At 38.6% G+C, this 17,379-nt stretch overlaps 1 protein-coding gene across 2 annotated transcripts in view; it reads left to right on the top strand.

The window, feature by feature from the left end:
- Positions 1-9,971, top strand: part of RAB31 (RAB31, member RAS oncogene family) — a 34,496-nt gene extending 24,525 nt beyond the window's left edge. Inside the window, exons 6-8 of one of the 2 annotated variants that reach the window (XR_014175272.1) lie at positions 4,598-4,707; positions 5,433-5,616; positions 6,321-9,971. Coding sequence is in view for 1 of the 2 variants with exons in the window: in XM_081951920.1 (XP_081808046.1) it covers positions 4,598-4,707; positions 5,433-5,530 (208 nt within the window). In the remaining variant the exon portion in view is untranslated. Of the gene's footprint in view, positions 1-4,597; positions 4,708-5,432 lie in introns of both variants that reach the window. The other variant, XM_081951920.1, reaches the window with a different exon arrangement.
- The last annotated feature ends 7,408 nt before the right edge of the window (positions 9,972-17,379 follow it).

The raw sequence follows: 17,379 nt of genomic DNA, 5'->3' as shown, positions 1-17,379 counted from the left end.
TATTTATTTATTTATTTATTATTCATATTTATAGACCGCCCCCTCTCCCGAAAGGGACTCGGGGCGGTGTACAGTCACTAAAATACATTATAAAATACATACAAAACAGTTAAATAATTAAATACGTAGGTGGAGGAGGTTGCAAGACTGTACATAGAATAATAAATATTAAATATAGTATATAGTGTATTAAAAACTTTTTAAAACCCCAAACCCAATTAAAATGAATAAATCCCCGGGAGGTAGAACTAAGAAAGTGCCAGGCCAGCTGATTGAAATAGGTGAGTCTTTAACTTTTGCCGGAAGGAACGGAGGTCGGTGGTAGTTCGAATGTCAGGGGGGAGGTCATTCCAGAGGGTTGGGCCCATCACAGAGAAGGATCTACTCCTAGGTGTCGACCAGTGGGAGGAGACAACGACGAACACTTGGGTCTTGATCACAATCTGCCATGGACTCACCTTAGACTTCCTCTCAATACCCCCTCGGACCTTTGTTCGTTGTCCACTCCCAAGGTCAACGTACGAACGCCAGCTGATGCAGGCAGAGATCACCCATTTGCTTGAAATAGCCATAGAGCAAGTTCCCCCGGGCCAGGAACGGAGGGAGTTCTACTCCATCCTCTTCCTTGGTCCCAAGTCCTTGGGAGGGGTGAGAGTCATACTGGACCTCAAGAAACTCAATATCTATCTGGCGTACAAGCGCTTCAAGATACAATCACTCCAGACCATCTTGGATTGCATCAGGCAGGGCGACTTCCTGATGTCAATCCACCTGAAGGAGGTGTACCTGCATGTTCCCATTCATCCAGCGCATCGCAAGTTTCTGAGGTTCCAATTTGCAGACCAGCACTTCCAGTACAAGGATCTTCCCTTCGGCCATTCATCGGCCCCCAGGACGTTTAACAAACTTCTGGCCGCTGTCGCTGCACGTCTTCGATCTCGTCCAGTGAGACTTATTTGTTATCTGGAGGACATCCTGCTGATGTCATCATCAAGGGAGCAGGCGTGTCAGTATCTCAGCGTCACCATACAAACACTCGAACAACACGACTTTTCCGTAAATCTGTAGAAAAGCCATCTGTCGCCAACCACCAGAATCCAGCATCTGGCTACAATGATCGACTCCAGACTCTGCAAGGTGTTCCTCACACAAGAGAGAATGGACAGCATCACATCCCTTGTGCGTCAGGTCCGGAGGTCCAGGTCGGTGCCTCTCATCATGCTAGCCCAGCTGCTGGGGAAGTTGATCTTGTGCATCACAGTGGTCCCCTGGGCACGGCTGCATGCACAGGAGCTTCAATGGTTCCTGCTTCTGATTCAACGGCACAAGGCCAGCAACTCCAAGAGGGTGGTGAGCGTTCCTCCACGAGTGTTCCGGTCACTCAGGTGGTGGCAGACAACAGTGCTGAAGAAGTGATCCCTCTTCAAGGAACCAGAACATCTGGTCATAACAACAGATGCCAGCTTGTACGGCTGGGACGCCCACCTACAGACAAGCATGACGCAGGGCAGATGGTCTCTGGCGGAGCTCGCCCACAACATAAATTGGCTGGATCCAGCATTTCTACCAAAAATTAACAGCTTGTTCCACAGAATGCAGGAGTTCATCCTCCCTGGCTTTTTCCTGCACCCCAATCATCCCAGGGAGTGTGTCTGGCACAAATTGGATGTGTGCCATGCTGTGCAGGTATACAAAAAGACAGCTTCTTTTCGCAAGTCAGAATCGTTCTTCATATCATTCCAGCCCATCTCAATGGGCAGGAAGGTATCATCTTCCACCATAGGTCATTGGCAGTGCACGTCCATTAAGCTAGTTTACGAGCAACAATCCAGGCCTGTTCCTCCTCGTATAACAGCATACTCCACAAGGAGCGCCATGACTACGGCCGCTTGGGCCACTCAAGCGCCTATTGAATCTGTAGGGCGGCTACCTGGTCCTTGCCGTCACCGTTCATTCAGAATTACAGACTGGACTCTTTTACATCTGCAGAGGCTTCATTTGGAAAGAGAGTTTTACAGCGGATCCTCACGGCTCCTACTAAGCAGGACTTTCCTTCTTCCCATCCTGGTACTACATAGCTTGGGTATGTCCCATGCTTGGACACTCCAAGCAGCACCTAGGAGAATGACCGTTGGCTTACCTGTAGGGTCGTTCTCTAGGCGCTGTGGGAGTGTCCAAAACCCCGCCCTGGGATCACCTGCGGGCGCATGAATCATCACCTCCATGGCTTAGACCTTACTCCTTACAGCATCCTTCTAGGTCTCATACTTTTTTTTAACTGAGCCTCTAAAGGGATCAGGAGACATGGCTACACGAACTTTGAACTCAGTCCTTGGACAGCAAGCTGAAGTTAACCCATGCTTGGACACTCACGCAGTGCCTAGAAAATGGCCATTCAGGTAAGCCAACAGTCAATTTCATTTATGAATTATTGTTCAAAATGGCATTTCCCCTAATTTTATACTCACACCAACAAACCTGTTGGACTAAGAGCAAGGGACTAGGCCAGCGTTACTAGTTCAGCTGTGTAGTGGAATGAGGGGTAAACATTGGTTTCTCTGCTCCTAATCCCACACCTTAACCACAATAACTGTATGAAGTCCTTTACTTCATAGTTGATCAGAATTTGACTTATATCTTACCTTAATCAATATATTTAGAGAAACATTTAGAAATAATAATGAAAAGGAATTAAAAAATGTTACAGCATGTTCTCATAGATTTACTTTATGAAATTAACAGTTGCAGGCCATGCTATTTTGTTACAAACTGTAATCAAATGGTTGGAACAAAATTACATAGTTATAATTCTGGGTTGTTGTTTTTTCTTTGATGGAACCACATGATTTCCTGCCATTAGATGTTCAGGCACAGTGAAGCCCTTTGTGTATTCATAAGTTATTAACATTTTTATTGCTTTAAGTTCTTTAAAATTATCTCTATTAATTAAGCCCAAAACAATAATACTGAATTCTAAGGCTTTAAATAATCTTATTTTTGATATTTGGGCAAAGATTCCATTTCTCAAGTTTTCATTAGCTCGACTATATTTAGACTTGTAAAAAGAAGAGGAAGAGTAGGAAAGACTAACCAAACATGAGAATGCAAAACCAGAAGCAGCCTTCTGCAACTCTCATGAAAGTTCATACTATAAGCTACAAAATACTTCAGTGTTAATTTAACTTATAATAAAAATTAACCTAGATCAATTTCCATTTAGTGTTAGGTCCGTGTAGGGTGAGTAGTTTCTTTCATTATCCTGGTTCTCGTAATAATGGAAGAAGTTAAAGCATTTAAAAGATTAAAGTTCAGAAAATAATTTTAGTGGGACAATATAAAAGGGAAAGATTATTGCAGTTTATTTTAATGGAGGACATGTTTAAAGTAGTATCAAAATAAGGAGTTTAGGAAGCTAAAACTTTAAAAAAATCTATAATTATGCCTCGGGGAATATAATACTGTATAGAGGGAATGATATTAGGCTTGAGACATCAGTAGTATGGCAAATAATGTTTTGCTCCAGATTCAAATAAGGTGAATTATTTTTTTTTATTAAGGTCACTATTAATTTTAAATTTATAAAAATCCAAACATTAATTTTTAAAATATTTATATATACAAGACTTTTTCAGTAGTTTGTTTATTTAACCAAATACCAGTTATATTTTTGTAGAAAATACAAAGTATGTTGAAAAAATGTGATTTATAGTTTATCTACGTGGTAGGTTAGAGCCCGATAAAAAGAAAAAGGAAAGTGTGAAGCATAATTAAATATTAAAATTTCCAATAGTTTTATGATTTATGTGAAACATGGGGAATTTTTAACCTCTCAAATGAAATATTAAATTTTTTTAAAGGAGATATCAAGATAGCTTTCATACATGGATCATTCTAGAACAGCATTTGCAGGCTTTGTAAAGTTTCTATAAGGAACTTTATGTTTTACATATTCCTGTTTTGCAAAAATGCATTAGCATACAACACAAATACATCAACTGATTCCTTTAACACGAAGATCTATAAAACACTGCATATGAAAAATATTTGTAAAAAGTTGAAACCTGAATTGAGTTATTTCAAAACAGCAAAGATAAAATAATAGTTGAAAATAAAAGACTTTGTATTCAGTGATCAATTAATTATATAAATAGGTTTGAATTTTCCTTTAAAATGCTCATTAAATTATTAACTGAACTCTGATTGAATTTTTAAATACATCTTAAAGAATGATGTTATTCTGATATAAGCACTTATGGAACAAACAAACAAATAAATAAATAAATAAATAAACAACGCCAACAGCTGGGATGTCTAGGAGTTACAGTTAACTATTTTCTTTAGAAAGAAAGGTAGACAGATCCTAATGCTGTCAGAAAACACTCACAGATTTTGTGTTGTATTACAATGGACAACAAAAGAATTTTGTTCATACAGTCTCTTTCCATCATCTAGATTTAGGGAGAACAAGAAGTAATTATATTTCTCATATGAGAAACAAGAAATGAATATTTACCGTGTTCAGATTATGAAGAATATTATAGTTGAATCAAACATTCTGTTGCACAACTTAATTTAAACCTCTAAAATTTTATTTTAGGGAGGTACCTATGAAAGACGCCAAAGAATATGCAGAATCTATAGGCGCAATTGTTGTTGAGACTAGTGCCAAAAATGCAATTAACATTGAAGAACTCTTTCAGGCAATCAGTAAGTAAACTTAGAATTTGTTTTTGCATATTTAAGCTTGTACAATTTAAAGTTTTGTTTTTTAGGTCACAGCTTGGCTAAAGCCCTAATTTATTTTTCATGAAAGCACAACAATGAAAGAGACAATTGTTTCAGAGAATCATATAGATATACTTCTAGAGCGATATTATTCAAAATATTTCACCTTATACTAATTCAGAATGAATTATTTTTATGTTATAAATTCAGGAATTAATATTTTAAAGAATATTATAGCATATATCCTTAATTACTGAAACTTTGGAGATTGGATGGGTTTCCTACCAAAATCTTATTTAAATTTAACACTACAGAGCAATCATTTTAAACAATGAAGCTGGAAAATAATAAAGACAAAAGAAAATTTCTGCTGATCAGTTAGCAGAAAAACAAGCAATAGAGTAATCAAAAGATGAAGGAATAGGTCCCCAAACAAGCATAAAACACACCTTAGCATAAATTCAATATATTTCCATTATTTGCTGGAAGTTTTTTTTTTCGTTTAAACATTTAAAAGCAAAAAATAATATCTCTGAACATATCCTGTGATTGATTAGGGTCATAATAAAGGATATAGGATTCACCTTCCATATCATATAGAAATTCCTATATTGTAGCTAGGAAACCCTATTTTCAAGTATTTAGAAAAGCTAAGGTTTTAACAATTGTATATACTTTGTTTTATTTTATTTTATTTGCTTTTAAAGGCCGGCAGATTCCACCTTTAGAAACTCATGAAAATGGCAACAGTGGAACAATCAAACTCAGGAAGCAGACTGCTCAGACAACACGAAGATGCTGTTAAACAAACCAGAATTGGTTTAATGCACTTGAAAATAAAAGAAGATCATTTATTTATTGAACCACGGACTTCAGAAAGCCAACAACATGGTACACTCTCTAAAAACAGTAGTATCAGTATTCTTTATTGATAGGATTAGTAGGAGAGAAATGTCCTTCCAATGAGTTCTACAGAATTATGTAGGCAATTCATTTGAGCAGTAAACTGGTTGAAACAATGACTCAGATTATTTGAAATAATCTGTTTAAATCGTTGACTATTCTAAAGAAGCAATAAGTACACTTTTTTTTACAAATCTTTTTTTGTATTTTCAGTATGTTTCTCATTATGTATAATTTTACAGAATTATAATATACCGTATTTTAATCAAACGAAGAACATTTTATTTTACTGAATTTGGCTTCTATGATTTTTTAGAATTATTTTTAAAGGTATAAATGAGGTACTTAACACTTCTGCATCCAATGCAGAAAAAAATCTAGTGACAATAACAATTCAGGTAAATGTGAAACTGTTACTTTTGCATTGGAAAAGCAAAATCATTGAAATGCAAACACTTAGAGACAGAAGCAGAGGTTTTGGATATGCTAATACTGCAGGTTAAATGCAAGCAGACATTTCATCAAAAGCCCCAAAAGACCAGGATACACTTTCTATTGAATTCATCCAAATTTGAAATAACATCAATCTGACAGTCTGAATACATAAGTTCTATACTTGTATTTTTTCTTGTTCTTTACCTTTAGTGTAGTTATCTGCATCTATATCTTTGATCTGTCTGTTTCTTACTTAGTAACAATACAGATGCAAGGTGGAGTCCAAGGAAGTTGAAAACAATACAGACAACCTTTTTTTATCCGAGTCCTTTTTGTAATAGATTGAGTAAAGCTAATACCATACCAAGCTAATGCAAACAACAACCACCACTCATTGAAAGACCTCAGTTCTGCCAGCCCTCCCAGATACACCAGACAAGAAACACGACTAAATGCCATGACTTAGTTTCCAGACTGAAAAACTTCATCAATATATCGCCACGCAATTTGGGGAGGATCAGTACATTCCAGTGACTTGTTCAGACTGAGAAAGCTGTTTGGATGAGGAGCAAAACATCTCAAGCCAACAAGGAAATAAGTGCAGTTGCCATGACTCAATTTCCAGACAACAAGATGAACTAATTCTACTTTATTGTAAGGTTACATTAATAAAACAGTTGCAAGTCTGAAAGTACAGTGGTACCTTGGTACTCATTGTTAAATGGTTTGGGGAGGCATGACAAGTACTAAAAATGACGAGTGCCAAACAAGCCACATGACTTACCATGCCACTCTTTGTTTCGGCCAGGAAGGACTTCCTGGCTGTCCCTTTTCCTATGTCAGTGACCATTCCAGTATGGCAAACGTCCTGTCCGCCTTCTGCAGCTGATCTTCCCAGGTTGGCTGACTTCCTGTCCATTCTCCACAGATGCCCTCCTTTAACAACCATACTGCATCAAGTATCAGACAAAGAATGAATACCGGGACAATTTTTGGTGTGTCAAAATGTGCTACATAGCAACTTTAATGAGTTTTGAAGGCATTGAGCCCCGAGGTATCAACGTACAAATTTCTCGCCACCACTGTTAATTCCTTGAGCCATTAAAGCGGGTTTTTCCTAAGTTTCTTTGACTGTTAAGCACTGGGGACTCCTGCCTTTCTTGTTGAATTGTTTTCTAAATAGCATATCTTCCCCAAGGTTATTCACACATTTTATTACAGTAGTGATATATTTTATTTCATGCTTCCTTTATTGTAAATTGCATATATGTTGAAGTTGCTACATGTGCAGTAAACTAATAAACATTCCATCGTAAAAATTTATAATAGTAAAAAGTGACAAATATAGAATTTGGAAATTCTATAGATGCATTTTTTCTGTTCTTAAACTTACGCAATGAAACAAATTCTGTCTATCTCTATGGTCTTTTAAGAGTCAATCCTGATTTGATCATACATAATTACTTCTGCATAGATAATACATAATTAGTTCTGCATATATGGCACTGATCTACAGGGTAGAATCATAGAAGGAATATCAACAACTATTTAGTTTGACTACCTGCTTGAAGTAGCATATTTATATTTCTTGTTATTATAGAATTGAATGTTGAAGTTGTGGAGCCACAAAATATTTCCATATAGAAATGAGAAGCAACACTTTTTTTTGCCACCTGTAGGATGCTCATGTTGAATCATAATTTTCAACAAAATATGTTTCAGGGGGGCTACAGGAAAAAAATGTCCTTGAAAACTCTCTTTGAACGAATAGAATAGATTTTCTGTGAAGATATTTTGATGCTCATTCTTCTATTATGCAATATAGACCTTTAGCTAAACTCCTGTTCTTTTGACAGTAAAAACAGTCAAATTAGAATAACTGCCTAATATAGCTTAAAAGAAATTTGTGATTATCTTTTTTTTAGAATAATTAGTGAATAACTTTTTGGGGGTTGAAATTTTCTGCCAAAATTCATGTCCAATTTTGCTAAGAAGATTGACATTAGAAAAAATAGTATATTAAATCATTTAGGGCTCATTCTTTGCAAAGGTTCAGCCAAATATTTACTTCTATACATAGTGCTGTGGCTTATAAGAAGAAGTAAATATCTGAGAATCAAGTTCATGCATAAAAGTTAACATGGAAAGAAAACAAAGCTTAGTATCAATATTTTACAGAGCAACTTCAGGAGCTGTGCAATTCAATGAATAGATAAAAAAATAAGGCAATATTGCATCTATTTATGTAATAGTAAGCCCGAGTATATATTCATTCAATTGAAGAGCTTCTGAAATTGCCTTTGTAAAATATTAATAGGAAGCTTTGTTTTTTTTCCATCTTAACTTTTATGTATGAAGTTGGCAGGTTATATTAATTTGATTTCTAGTTTTGTGTTTAGTACTGTAGTTAAGGTGAAGCAAAACAAATCGTACTATAAAAATAAATCCAAATCTTCTTAGTTGAGTGAGAAATTAACATGTTTCATATCCTTCTTAACTGGGAGAAAAATTCTCATCACAAAACAATCCTTAACTTCAGATTACACCTGGACTTGCATAACATGCTAGGCCAAAATATGTTGTGGAAATGTGGTTTATTTATAATTGAAAATATGATATGAACTAAGGGAATGGGTTAATTTAATAAATTATGTTTCAGCTAATCACAAGTGTTGTGTGAGCAAAGCAAAATAAAGAGACATGGGACCACAAACAAACATATTTGTATCTACAATTTCTGAGGGCCATCCATTAGATTCAGAAGAAAATTCTTGAAAATGAACCCTCTGCACATATCGGAACTGGAGTATTGTGAAATAGTAGGTGAATTCCTAATATTTGGGTTCAATACTTAGGATTGGTTTTATGATGTTCCACTGAAAAGTTTTCTGCAAAAGAATTATCTAGAATCAATTCTTGCCTCAAACAATAATGTAGGTAGAGAAAATAAGACCCTTATGTGTGTATCCTGTAATCTACCTCTTCCGATTCCAAAAGGACTCATAAACGGTCTTTTTGGATTGAGAAGAATTGGTAAAATAAAATGAAGTTGCACTTCAGTAGGTGTAATTGCTACTTTCTTCATAAATAAAGTAGCATACCTGCTTGTGCTAGATAGTATAAAATGGCATGAAAATGTATCTTTCTAGAAATAGCAGAATTATGTTACTCAAGCAAGAGAATCAAATTATTTTTTCTGTTAAGTATTCACAGATTATTTGTATTCATATCCAGGTCTACACTATTTAATTATAGTCTTTCATTATATAGTATAGCCCAGTGATGGTGAACCTTTCTGGCACTGATTGTCCAAACTGGAATGCGTGTGCATGTGCGTGCATATGCGCTCGTTGGAAACCCAAAAACCAGCTGGTTGGTATGCGCATGCCTGTTTTTTGGCATTTTCAGGCCATTTTTCGGGCCATTTTCAGGCTGTTTTCCGGTGCTCCAGCACATGTGAAGACCAGCTGGCCGGCACTCATATGTGTGCCGGAAAAGAAGAACAGCTGGCGATGGTGCGCATACCCACATGGGGCTCTGTGTGCCACCTCTGGCACATGCGCCATAGGTTTGCCATCAGGGGTATAACCAATTGTAATGTTTCAGTGCACGGGGCACTTTGCTTCTTATGTAGCTATATACTCTATCCAGTACACATTTTTTAAAAAAAAAAATCAGATTTGTTTAAACCTAAACAAATATAATGCATTGTACTCTTTGAATTGTTTATATCAAATGATGAATGGGCTGGACCCATTTATGTATGGAATGTTATAATCTATTAATATTGTTTGCTATATTAATATTGTTTGCTCCATATAATTGTACAATTGCCAACAAAATTTGAGCCTATAACAATGTTTTAATTTAACCTCTAGTAAGCAATACTAATAAATGTTTGTAATTTCTTTGGCGTGGTCTTTCATAGATAACAAAAATTAAATAACTGAAGAACATTTCTTGCAAGATTCTTCATGGATAAAATAACCTATTCATTATAATATGTTAGGCATCGCTTGAATAATCTTATAATAAAGGTAACTGACTGTGAAGTCATGATCTTGAAAAATCTGAAAATGTAGGTAGGGTTCTATTTGGGAGTGGTAATTTGGGAGTGGGAGGCAGTGGGTTTTAGTAGTACTCTCTTTACAATCAGTCATGGAGAAGAACAGTTGAACCCATGACCGCACTAACGAGCATCGCAGGGCTTGGCCCTCTGCTCTGTGCTATTTAACAGCTGCATATTTCTATCCCAAACCAGGCCAGATATGCCATGCTAATCTTGATCTGGAGTCTACAGGTCCTTGATAACACCAAAGAAGCCCCAATTGAATCCCAGCAAATTGAACTGTTCCTTCTTTAAAAAAGTAAGAAAGCTGTAATCTTTAAATATTACTCTAGATAGGGGTAACACTTTCTCTGAAGAAGCTACTCCACAATTGGATGGTTCTGTTGCACTTTACAACTCTTGCTAAAACAACTGGGGGAGATTTTGGCCAGGACAGCTTTCATCTATTACACCTGAACTGAGAGACTAACAATAGTGACTCATCGCTTCAGAAAGATTACTATAATATGCTCTAAGTGGGACTTTCCTTTGATGACAATCCAGAAACAGCAGTTGGTACAAAATATGGTTGAACTGTTAGTGGGTAAGAGCCACTCCTGTAATGTATATGTTTTGGAATGCCACTATTGATTAACAATAAATTTTCAGCTGCAATTATTGGTGCTAGTTTTGTCCTATAAAATAATGGTTTAGTTCCAAGTATTTGAGGAACTATTTTCAAAGTAATTCTACTCTTTCCATGCACATTTCCAGAAGGGGATGCTTGGAATTTAGTTGAAGTAACATGGATATTTGGACCCAAACAGTCCTACCTTGTGATGGCATCAAAGCAGAGGTGGGTTGCTCCTGGTTTGGCCCGAATTGGGCGAACCAGTAGTGGCGGTGGTGGGAGGCTCCGCCTGGACGCTTCTACACATATGACTGGTTTCTGAACCTATCATCTGGCGCCCGAACAGGGACACCCTCCGGGGGAAGCAACAGCCAACATACTTACCTTCGTCTAGAATAGACCCCAAGGTGCACCTTTATCCTCTGGGACCCCTCAGTGGTAAGTATGGGTTGCAATCTATCTCAACAACAGCAACAACATGTACAGGAACTTCGATTCCTGTTACAAAAGTCAGGTGTTACAGCAACCAATTTTGTTATATTTAAGTACAATGACAATAAAGATTATACTTATACTTATCTGAGGCGGACATAAGGAAACTCATTGGGGAGATAGGGAAACATCCCTGCTATCTGGAGTGCGGGACACTCCATTTACGGGATTGGACCAAGATAGGGCATACTTTTCATCTTGAACCCCTGGCTCCAGTACAGATATTAAATCTATGGTTTCAATGCCGTCAAGCAGTGCAAAATTTTGGCTCTGATGCTTTAGCGGGACAACAATTGACCACAAAACCTCCACCTGATTACTATCAAATAAAAATTATCCCCCCCCCCCCAAAATCATCTTCAGTTGGACCTTCAGCTCCTGATGAAGAGGTTAATACTTCTGCTTCTCCAAGGCCATTGTATACCCTATGAGGCAAATTTTAGAGAAACAATTAGCAAAGGGGGGGGGGTATAGAAGAAATTGCTGATATGTTGTCTGTTCACCTAATTTGATTCCCCAAGATCGTGAGGTAATGGTAATTGACTTAAAGGATTGTTTTTTCTCTTTCTCCTCTTCCCCCCTGATCAGGAAAAGTTTGCATTTACTGTGCCTGCAGTAAATCATTCAGAACCTAATAAATGTTATCACTGGACTGTCTTGCCACAGGGAATGTTAAATAGTCTACTTTATGTCAGCTTTATGTTGCTGCAGCATTAGCTCCTTTTCACAAGCATCATCCATTGGCTTTGATATATCATTATATGGATATTTTAATTGGAGCCCCAATGATATAACCTAATTGGCTTTCAGAAATACAAAATGATTTCAGAAATACAAATTGATTGCAGATTGCCCCATAAAAAATGTAACTGCACTCTCCCTATCTTTATTTGGGGCATAAAATGTTGCAATCTTTTTCTGCTCTGGTTTTTCCTTGTTTAAACTTACCCAAAGTTATTTTGTTGGTTGATTTACAGCAATTGCTGGGTACCCCTTAATTGGGTTTGCCCATATTTTTATTTGCCAACACATTTACTGAGCCCCTTATTTGATTTATTGACCAAAGGAAAACAACCTGGAGATCTCATTGCGGTTCCCTCTGCAACATTTGCCACAGTTGAGAAAATTAATGATATCTTGAGCACTCAGTTTCTGGATCGTATTCCTCATAGAGATTGTCAGTTAACTCTTTTGGTATTTCCTACTAGTAAGCTGCCTACGGGAGTATTAGCTGTATTAGAAGACAAAAAGGCATATTGTGTTGAATGGCTTTACTTACCTCATACCTCATCTTAAAATGTCTTGCCATTTATCCAGGCCATTGCTGAATTAATAACTTTAGGATGCACTCGAGCTTGCCGCAGAAATGGGATTAATTTGATTAATATAGTTCTTCCTATTCCAAAATCTGATTTTCAATTTTATTTTCAGAATAACTCTTTAGTGTGCTTTAACTGACTGTGGGCTGTATTGCATATCATTTGTCCAAAGATCCTCGGGTTGCATGTTTAATGACTTCTTCTTTTCCTGTCCGCCCACTGCTTCGTTCTTCTCCGCTTTCGCAAGCTCCTACTGTTTTTGCAGATGGAGGGCAAATGAGAGGAACGATTGCTTACAAGGATTCTCATGATGATTCCTGGAAGGTGTCCTACACTGCAATACAGTCATCCCCGCAACGCTCAGAACTGTCTGCTGGTATTTCACCTTTCCATACCTTTTCTCAACAGCCTTTTAATTTAATCTTTGACTCTCATTATGTGTGTCAATTTATTTTTAATCTTCCAGGTGCTTACATCACACTCAGGATTGACCCCAATCTCATGGCTCTGTTTTTAACTTTGCAGCAACTACTACAGGACCGAAAGCATTTATACATTGTTTCTCACATACGCAGTCACTCGTCTCTTCCTGGACCTCTTTCTGAAGGCAACAGTCATGCTGATGCTGCTGTACATGTTTTACCTACTTTGTTTTCAGATCCGTTCTTTAGTCACTCTTTTTTCCATCAAAATGCCAGGGGGCTGGCACAAGTTTGGCATATTCCACTCGACCAAGCCAACCAGATTGTTTCATCCTGTCCTCAATGTTCCAGGGCAGTGATGGCGAACCTATGGCATGCGTGCCACAGGTGGCATGGGGAACCATTTGTCAGGGCACGCAAGGCGATGCCCTGTCAGCTGGCCAGCGCACATACGCGCGCTGGCCAGCTGAGTTCACCATTTTTAAAAACCATTTTTCACCCTCCCCAGGCTCCAGAGGCTTTATAGGAGCCTGGAGAAGGCGAAAAGAGCCTTCCCCCCCCCCCGGAGGCCCTCCAGAGGCTTCAGGAACCGTCCGGAGGCGTCCCTGAAGCCTTCGGAACGCTTAAAACGACCCTCCGAGCAAATCGGAAATGACTTCCGGTTTGCTCGGAGGGTCGTTTTAAGCATTCCGAAGGCTTCAGGGACCGTCCGGAGGCTTCCCTGACGCCTTCGGAGCACTTAAAACGACCGGACAGTTCCTGAAGCCTTCAGAATGCTCAAAACGACCCTCCGAGCAAACTGGAAGTGACTTCTGGTTTGCTCGGAGGGTCGTTCTAAGCGTTCCGAAGGTTTCAGGGAAGCCCCGGACGGTCCCTGAAGCCTCCAGAGGGCCTCCGGGAGGGGCGGGGGAGGCTCTTTTCACCCTCCCCAGGCTCCTATAAAGCCTCTGGAGCCTGGGGAGGGCGAAAAAAGCATGTAAAAATGGGGGGAGCACCTGTTGTGCACACATGCGCACTGGGGGGTCATGCATTGCATTATGGGTGCAGCACGCCCGTACACGACCCCCCTGCGCTCCCCCCCACTTGTGGCACGCGAGCCAAAAAAGGTTCACCATCGCTGTTCTAGGGCACCCCCCTCGGTGGACACGGGAGTTAATCCCCATGGTTTTGCCTCTAATCAACTATGTTAAATGGATGTCACCCATGTTCTCTCTTTGGCTCCCTGGATGTATATTCATTTATCTATTGATACTTATTCAGGAGCACTTTGGGCCATACCTCAATGAGGGGAAACAGCTAATCATGTTATTTCTCATCTTTTTTCAGCCATTACTGCCTTGGGCAAACTCTCCTTTAAAAACTGATAACAGCCCGGCCTATTCTTCATCGGCCTTTTTGCAATTTTGTACAACCTGTAATATTGTTCTTACTCATGGGCTACCCTACAATTCCACAGGTCTAATCGGTCCTTTAAGGACTGTCTTCACAAATAAATAAATAAAAAAGGAGGGCTCTCGGATACCCAATTTGTCATGGGTAACACAACAGGTTAAAAAAGTATTATTTACCTTAAACCAATTGAATGTCTCCATTCAAAATTTGACTGCTTATCAGAGACATTTTCAACAGAAAACAAGTTTGCCTCCCCCTCTAGTATATTATCAAGTATTACCAGACAAAACATGGTTAGGGCCGGTCCCTCTGATTACTTGGGGATGAGGATATGCTGCTGTGCTTGCTTCTACAGGACCCATGTGGATTCCAGCACATTGTGTCTGCCCAGCTAAGGATGTCATGACACTAGTCCCCAAATCCAGTTCCAGAAATGGCCAAGGTGACTCTACAGATGGCGCAGTGGCCAATATGATCTCATCGGACCAGCCGTCCAATAACGTGGGGAGACGTGAAAAACCAGACCACTAAAGTGCAGGCAGTGTTGCAACAGCAACAAGTGTAGCAAATCCCCGAGAACTTGTGCGCTGCCATTTTTGCAGTTTTAACTGCCAATTCCTTAGCCATCATTTGTTTATGTTTGATTGTTAATTGCTGCCCTTTAGCGACAGCAGCTGTTATCTCACCCAAACAATCGCTTGAGCAGCAAATGAAGCAAAACCTATGGGTGCAGCTAGCTAACATCACACAAAATGATGTCTTGCTTAACTGAATCGTATGAAAATACGGAAAATTTGCTTTCTACATGCTTGGTCCCTGTTTGTACCCTGTCTGCAGTAATTCAAAACTTCACTGGCTTCAGTAGATTTCTATTAAAGGGAAACTTTAGCTATGGGACTATATCTAGTTGGGGGTTGATTGCCTATGATCCACCCCCTGATGCAATTGCTTTGCACACTCTGGTAGTAGCAGTCCCTGAGAATATAACATGTACAAAAATAGTTAATTGTACATCTTCAAGTAAAAAACCTCACTGTCTTCTTATTAGTTCACCTGTTTTAAATTCTACAGCTTTTGAGGAGCCTTTCTTTAATTTTGCTTATGTTTGGCTCCCGCAAGGGTGGTTTTTTACATGTGGTCAAGAAACTTTCATTACATTCCTGCTAATAGTAGTGAAGCACAGTGTTATCTCAGCCAGTTGATTCCTGTTTTACTTTCCAAACAGCAAATTCACTCAAACCGTTCTTGACGTGGAGTCATGCTAGATAGCACTTGTGACTCTGAGACAGCTTTACTTAATAAAGTGGAATATGTAGCATTGGCTATATCTATAGTGGATGTGCCAGCGCTTGCTGCTCGCGCTCATCTTAACATTAACGCTGTTGTGTGCAATTTGGCAAAAACAATTAATGCTACTTCTTTAGCTATTTCAGCAATTAGCCATGAGTTGCAAGCTTTGCGAAAGGCTATTTTACAAAATCGTGCTGCTATTATTTGCTTTTGTGCCAGCATTTGGGTTGTGAAAGTTTCGAAGGAATGTGTTGTTTTAATCTTTCAGATGAATCACGAACCATCCAGCACCAGCTCAATATTTTACACAATTTGGCCTCTGATTTGAAAATTGATACTTTAGGATCTTGGTGGGAAAGCCTTTGGGCTTGGTTGCCCACAGGCTTATTGGGAAAATGTTAGGAACTGGTGCGATTAAGCACTAGCAATGAACCCCAGGTCGAGGTTATAACAGAGCAACCCTGTAAAGTATACGCAGCGTGCGATAAATAAAGCAACCACACTGAATAATGGATAGTAAAATAACAAAATAAATCTTTACTTTTTGAAGAATATAGCAAAATCCATAAACACAGCCAAAAAGTCATACACAGAAAAAGCAGTCCAATACTACCAAGATAACTTGGATACAAGTAGCAAATAACTTACACACAGTAAGTAGTAGCAACAGTAGTAACAGTTAGGCAGCAGTTATCATACAGCAATCAAGAGAGAGAGAGAGAGAGAGCAACAACATCAGCTGCAATTTAAAGGCTGTAATCTACTAATTAGCAGAGCTCCTCTCTTAAAGATACATAACATGCCTTGTGCAATATATTGTCTACCCAACTTGTTGGTTGCACCCTAACATTCTCCCCTTTGGGTAGATCAATATATCCACTCACAATCTAAGATGATAACCTTCACATGATGAGGTATGTTTCACTGAACTTTGTGCCTTAGTGAAGTTGTCTGCTAAATTGTCTTCAGTTGAACAATATTCCAACTTTATCAGGCCATCCTTAATACTTTGTCGAACATTAAGATACCTCAAATCAGTATACTTCGATCTCGTCTTTATAGCTAAACTAGTCGCCATTTTTATTGCTGCCTGATTATCTTCATAAACAGTAAAAGGTTCATTGATACTTAATCCCATATCTATAAGCAACTGCTTACAATATATCAGCTCAGTACATGTCAACGACAAACATGAAAACTCAGCTTCCATTGTGGATAAGCTTATGTGTTTCTGTCGTATCGACTTCCATCCAATCAGTACACCACCTAGCATAAAGGCTATGCCGGAAGTTGACTTCCTATTATCTATAGCAGCTGCAAAATTCGCATCAGCATAAACAGTCAAAACTAAATCCCTATTCGGCTCTAAATACAACGCATAGTGGATAGTTTTCTTTAAATAACGCAGCACACGCTTTGCTGCTTGCCAATGCCTCTCTGAAGGATTATCATTGAATCTAGCCAGTTGGTTCACACTAAATGATATATCTGGTCTAGACCAATTACTTAGGTACATTAGACTACCTATCAAAGATTGATAGATTCCCTTATCAAAACCAGTACCCTCAGTAACCTCAGGTTTAAACTCCAATGCCATTGGTGTCTTTGCAGTCTTACATAGCTCCATGCTATATTTCTTAAGCAAATGATTAATTTTACCAGCCTGCGACAGCTTAAAACCTTTACTGGTTCTAACCACATCTAAGCCCAGATAATGCTTAA

This window comes from Natrix helvetica (assembly GCF_964273705.1).
Source record: "Natrix helvetica genome assembly, chromosome: 4".
NCBI lineage: Eukaryota > Metazoa > Chordata > Lepidosauria > Squamata > Natricidae > Natrix > Natrix helvetica.
The sequence above is the reverse complement of the archived record's forward strand: the minus strand, read 5'-3'. Positions and strand labels throughout refer to the sequence as shown.